This window comes from Panicum hallii, chromosome 6 (genome assembly GCF_002211085.1).
Source record: "Panicum hallii strain FIL2 chromosome 6, PHallii_v3.1, whole genome shotgun sequence".
Lineage (NCBI taxonomy): Eukaryota > Viridiplantae > Streptophyta > Magnoliopsida > Poales > Poaceae > Panicum > Panicum hallii.
This window is the reverse complement of record NC_038047.1, coordinates 38,855,291-38,861,398: the sequence shown is the minus strand read 5'-3', so window position 1 is coordinate 38,861,398 and position 6,108 is coordinate 38,855,291. Positions and strand designations below refer to the sequence as shown.

General features: G+C 46.5%; 1 protein-coding gene across 1 annotated transcript; it reads right to left on the bottom strand.

The window, feature by feature from the left end:
- Positions 1 to 301: 301 nt before the first annotated feature.
- Positions 302 to 1,602, bottom strand: LOC112896364 (ricin B-like lectin EULS3). The gene is made up of 4 exons (XM_025964306.1): positions 1,282 to 1,602; positions 1,030 to 1,140; positions 676 to 929; positions 302 to 559 (listed from the first exon to the last, which is right to left on the bottom strand). Exons 1-3 carry the CDS (start codon positions 1,507 to 1,509, stop codon positions 693 to 695), a joined length of 576 nt encoding a protein of 191 aa, XP_025820091.1. The 5' UTR covers positions 1,510 to 1,602; the 3' UTR covers positions 302 to 559; positions 676 to 692.
- Positions 1,603 to 6,108: the final 4,506 nt, after the last annotated feature.

Below are 6,108 nucleotides of genomic sequence, written 5' to 3'. Positions count from 1 at the left end.
GCTTAGATCATAGAGAGAAATTTAACGATGATCATCGTGCCCTTTGGAGAGCTGCTTGTGTACAGAGAGAAGAAGCCTGGCAGGAGAAGTGCCGGGGGAGGAAGACAAATGGGCGTATATCTTAAAACAAATTTCGTGCTTGACTTTCTTTGAATCATGTTATGTTTCGCTTTTTGTCATAATAAATTTGCGCTATTCCACTCAAGACTGAAGTTCTTAATAAGGCATAATAGTCGTGTACATGCCTTATGCAGACGCTAGAATAAAAGAAATGAGGACGAGATGATTTATAGCAATATCATAGCTGAACTCAATAATATTATATATATATATATATATGATTTACACAAAGGGAAATTCTCAAAAGAAATTTGCAGTAACCAAAGGAATATATCAACATGTCCGCGAATGTGTGTTTATGATCTGAAAAAAAAATGTAAGGATGACGGAAGGAAATAGTCGACGGACAATGGAATTAAATAAGGGAACAAGGCGAAATCTATTCTTCAGCGGGCACGTAAGCACACAACGGGTGGCGGTGGCCTTCTCGTCCGTGACTCTGCAACACGAAATGAAAATCAGTCACCGGTTGGCAAATGCAGGCACGGTATATATGCGAGTTTCAGAGCATAGCAATAATCTTCAAGTGCCACGAAAACTGAATAATGCACTTACATAAGTTGACCAACCCATCAGGGCAAGCAAGGTGGGTATGAAGTAATCTTCCATATGGCGTTCAGTGAGTTTGGTGATGCGGAAAAGATCCCGACCTCCGATCCGCTACGCACGCCCCTCAGTCCATTGAGGGTAAGAGCTGGGTTATTGGTAACAAACAGTTGGAAGAAGCCGTCAGCACGCGTCGGCTTCTCTGGTGTCCACAGCTCCTCACGTGCGGCTCTGGTTGCGTCGGTTGGGCCAGACAGTCCCACCTGGTTGATGTTTCATCAAGGCAAGCTAGATGTTTAGCAAACAATATTTTTTTCAAAAATATTCTATCTAGTGTTGTTAGGGAATATATGTGTTTTATACCTTCTGTCCACTGCCTGATGGAATTGTCATGACCTGAAACGTCTTTGCGTTCACCAGTGAAAACGGCTGCCGTCCGGAGAAGGATCCCGAGGTGTACAGAGGGTACCATTTCTGCTCAAACATGCAACGTTGACAGTTAGTAATAACCATTACAAGAGGCGGCTAATTATATTTATATGTACGTATATATAGCATGAGTGTTTGTATATCCATGAGCGGTAGACAATGGATTGGGATATAGAAGAATCTTGCCTGTGAGTCGTCCGAGCAGTCGGCTCTTGCGAAGACGACGTTGCCGCGGCGTACGGCCACGTTCAATGCGTCGTTCTGCCTGGAGTAGATCCTCACCGGCGGTGGCAGGGATCCACTAGGAAACCAAGCAGCAAGGTTTGCTTGAGGCTGAGCTTGTCCGGCGCCGAGCGCAACGCACACCAGCAAGGTCGCCCAGGCTAAGCCGGCAGCTGCGGTGAGTCTTGCCATTATCGTTGGCGTACAAGATCGAGAGGACTGAGAGAGATACCAACGACAAGGGCTGCTGGCTTTCAGGCTTTGATCGTGTGCTTTGCCGTTGGAGTGGTGGTGCCTTCCAAGGGGCTCACCATCCTCCCTTTTTATACACGTACCCCAGCCCTGAATCCCAATGGCTTATGCAGCTGATTGATGACCTGGCCATGTGACCGGCAATGCTACCAAAGATAAGCTTAGTGATTTGAAGGATGCACGTCGATAAAATGATCGTTTGCACTTTGATTATTTGAATCCATTAAGATAATTAAACACAAGCAAGTGGTACGTGCGTGCGTCCATCTAAGTTCTTTCTGATGAACATGCCAACTCATAATACAGACTAGGATCAATACTGTGTTATGCTACGGCCGGTGAAGATGAAAGCAGGTATGTAATATGCTTGCAAGGAAAAATGAAAGAAAATAGCAATAAGGAACGGAAGAAAGAAAGAAATAGACAAATATTTGAAAGTATTAGTTTAGAATTGATGAGAAATCAATAGAGAACTTATCTCCGAAGGTGTTTAATCTGGGAGCTGGAGACTAATAGCATCTCCGGCTGTTCCGCAATACACATCTCCTAATAAAAATAAAAAATAGTATTGGAATGTCCCAATACCACTTTCATATAGATTATTGGGGAAGATACTTTTATAGTTCCCCAATAATCTGATCCTAATACAACCTAATAATTATTGGGAATAGGAAGAGAATTGGGGGAACTGCTAAAGTGTATCTTTTCTTGCGGAAAGGGAAATGGCTAGAGATGCTCCAAGGACTGATCCAAAGAACAATAGCCGCTAAATGTGATGACTTGGCAAGGACATAGCAGGAAATGATCTGCTCAGTGCTTAGTTTACCCGGTATGGTCTTTCTTTCTTTCTTCTTCTTCTTCTTTTTTTAGAATCTATCGCATGTGTATAGTTGCAAATAATTAAGCTTAAAGCATAAAGGGATCGAATTACAAATGGTTTAAATGCCACCATGATAAGTACAAGATTGAGAATATCTCATTGGATGCACGGTAAAAATTATAATAGTTATGGGAAAGATAAAGTGGAAACCTAGAGGCTCCCACATTGAAGAGGGATGGAGAATGACGATGTAAGCGTACACTACATTGCAAAACAGTCTGCAATTCATATCGAAATAATGCCACGCTGCTTCCATAAAAACTTGAAATATGCATAAGAAAAGATAGACACGTGCATTTATGTTTTATTATATCACCCAACTGTTGGCGCTCAATATTCAGATCGCGTAAAATCTTTGAAATTCTGCCTTGGCAAATGAGCTGCACAGCTGCACTATAGTGTAGTGTTATCTACCAGCTGGCACCAAAAAAGAAAGGGCAGAATGATCTTCTACTGTCTGGCGCGATCACAGTCAATGATAGAAGCGGTTGCTTGACTCTAAAATGCCAGCTGCACAGCAACTTATTTGGAGAGAACTCACAATGTCCTCCATGCATGCCGCAGGTAGCTGTTTAGCAATTCTCAAACTGGCTTGGTTGACCAATTTGCTATGATTAAACCACATGGTCTATCAGAATCAGACTTAGCGTGACCTGGCGGCCGGGGCGACGACGGCGAGGGCGAGAGGACAGGCAGCAGCTGGCGAGCAGAGAGGAGAAGAAGATCTGCTGGTGTACTAAAAAAAAAAGCCAAGTCTGATGGAAGAAGTGCTGACGGAGGTCTGGAGGAGGAAGACGAGCAAATTGATAAGAATTTAAGTAATTAATTTTATAAACTACAGGTGGTTTTCTAATCTATTGCAAAACTACACTAAGAAGTTTTATCACAAATTAAAACCATATTTTTAAAGTTAGCGTGTCAAGGTTTCACAGATCTAAATGTTTGAAAAAAAGTATAACAGAACTACGTGCGTGATATATTACAAAACTGCATATTTAAATGCATCATGAAGGTTATAGATTTAGATAGTTTCTGACACGCTACTTCCCAAATTTGTACTTCGCGGCTTTATGTGACACGATCTTCAGTTTTAGATACAACTTCGAAGTCATACTTGCGTTTTGCAAAGATTCCTATAACGGATGGTGGCCGAGTTCAATCAGTCATGGGCTCACGACTCGTTGGATGGAAAGCCCAACCCACATGCCATCGGGCTTTGTAGCTACAATCGGACTATCCCGTTCCGCGATTCACACCTCACATTTCGTTTCTCTCCAATCGATTTCCATATTTGCGCATGTAGCATACCACTTTCTCTTTCAGACCCTCCCGAAGCCTCCGGCTTCAGAAACCAACACCACGTTTGGTCCTTAGCTGCCGGAACATGTATCGCTCACGTTGGACCCTCTTCGAGTTTGCATCCGCCGCAAAACCAACCATGGCAGCGCCGGAAGAAGCTTGCGAGTGTATCATAGCCTGGTGATATGCACGGTTCCTCATCTCAGATCATCATACTTTGTAACAATTGGCAAGTAGGCGCCATCTCGTTTCATGTTGTTTGCTCTCGGACACCGTATGATTATTAAGATTTAAGAAAGGGAGAAGCTATACTAAATATGTATTATTTTTACTTTTTTTCAGGCAACAAAATATCAACCGTTGGATCAAAATCATACGACTCCTGTGTCTCTTCCTCCTCTAACAGAATCTGTTCATCTTCATGCCTTCTCAGTTTCTCACAGGCACCCTCACCCTCGCCTCGCTCCCGCTTCCTCCAACCCTGCCGGTGTCCCTGCTGCGGAGTTGCGTACCACCATCGTCCGAAGACACCCCCGCGCTGACCCTTCCTATCTGAGGATCCGCTGCTGCGTTGCCGCACCGCCGTTCTACCACCAATGCCGTCAGGTCTACCTACTGCCTGGCACTCGCTTCTAAGTCTGGCATCCATGATTCTCTTCTCCAGCAGCCTCTCTTCCCTAACCTCACAAGCACCATGCTGTCGCCTGAAAACTGGTGAGTTTTCAGATGTCTGATAAGGAGGTGTGTTAAGAAAATAATTTCATGTTTAGAGCAATTAGAGGAATTTAACAATGACCATTGTGCACTTTGGAGAGCTGTTGGTGTACATAAAAAGTCTGGTAGCAGTGCTGGATGAGGAAGACACATAGATGGTGTCGGTGGGTGAATACCGTAAATAGGAATTCGTGGAAATCCCTATTTAGAGATTCAGCAAGGGGTTGAACGCGTCGATCCCCTTGCACACCACGTATGGTGAGCACAAAGAGATTTTTACCAAGGTTCGGACCTCCTAGAGGATAATAGCCCTACGTCCTACTTATCCGTATATTTTGTGGTTGTGTATAAACCAGAGAATATATGGGGAGGGAGCTCATGCTCGAGCTCTATCCTCTCCCCACTCCCTGCAGCCCCCGGTCTCCTCTTTTATAATCCAACAGGGATCCCCACATCGGGCTATAACAGAAAATAGGTGAGATGTCCTCCATGAGGTGACATGCCTTTCATGCATGGGCTTCCTTCTTTAATGCGTGCAGGTGCATGTATTTGCCACATGCTTGCATGCAGCACATGCATGCATGCACCGCCCTTCACACGTGCTTGTGTGGCAGGAGCCCCCTCCTACCTTGGAGTCCATGCATCAAGTTGGCAAGAGAGAGGAGGAGATAGCCTCTTAATGCACATGCACTCCGGGGTGCACGCATGCATGCTTGCTCCATGTGCATGCATGTCAGAATAAGGTAGCAGGCGGTAGACTTGCATGCCCTTCCATCTTTATTATGAGGGCTGGATGGTTCTACCAGCCTGCCATGCTGCGACGCACCGCCCCTTCAGCCATCAGTCTGGGGTTATTTAATAATGCATGCTCCTACAACTGTCATAGCTTTTCCTTCAAAGCAAAGAAAACTATCGCCTCTCGGGGTACCGAGCTACACCCTAGGGTCCTCCGGAGGTACCGAGCTGCACCCCATGGGGGTTAGGTGGGCCCATCTCGCAGGCCACTCCCTTCGTGCGTCGTGCCGATCAAGCGTCTCCATGAATCATCTGCGCAGGGGACTCTCGTTCCCTGTACGCCGACAATAGCCCCGGAACCATGTCTGACCGAAGACCCAAGGATCAGGCGTGGGCCCAATCTTCTCCTGTGGTGGAAGGCGCCTCGATGTCATTCCCTTTTTAGTGCGACCGGTGTCGTCCCACTGCTGGAGCGGTGCCACAAGAGTGGACTTGGTGCGACCAAAGTCGGTTTTGTGCGACCGGAGTTGACTCTGCCACTAGAGCGAGCTTCAGTGGGACTGGAGTTGGGTTTGCCACCGGAGTGAGCTTTAGTACGACCTGAGTCGGCTTTGGTCTGACCAGAGTCGTCTTTGTGCGACCGGAGTTGGATTTGGTGCGATCGGAGTCGGCTTTGCCGCAGGAGCGGGCTTTAGTGCGACTGGACTTGGCTTTGGTGCGACCGGAGTCGGCTTTGCCGCTGGAGTGGGCTTTAGTGCGACCGGAGTCGGCTTTGGTGCGACCGGAGTCGGCTTTGCCGCTGGAGTGGGCTTTAGTGCGACCGGAGTCGGCTTTGGTGCGACCGAAGTCGGCTTTGCCGCCGGAGCGGACTTTAGTGCGATCGGAGTCGGCTTTGGTGCGACCGGAGTCGG

What these genes read in the sequence shown, in the direction of transcription:
- LOC112896364 (XM_025964306.1), bottom strand. Translation starts at nt 1,509, where the DNA reads ATGGCAAGACTCACCGCAGCTGCCGGCTTAGCCTGGGCGACCTTGCTG. An exon ending in ACTGCTCGGACGACTCACAG is followed by an intron (nt 1,141 to 1,281) that starts GCAAGATTCTTC and finishes ATGTTTGAGCAG; the next exon opens with AAATGGTACCCTCTGTACAC. An exon ending in CATCAGGCAGTGGACAGAAG is followed by an intron (nt 930 to 1,029) that starts GTATAAAACACA and finishes AACATCAACCAG; the next exon opens with GTGGGACTGTCTGGCCCAAC.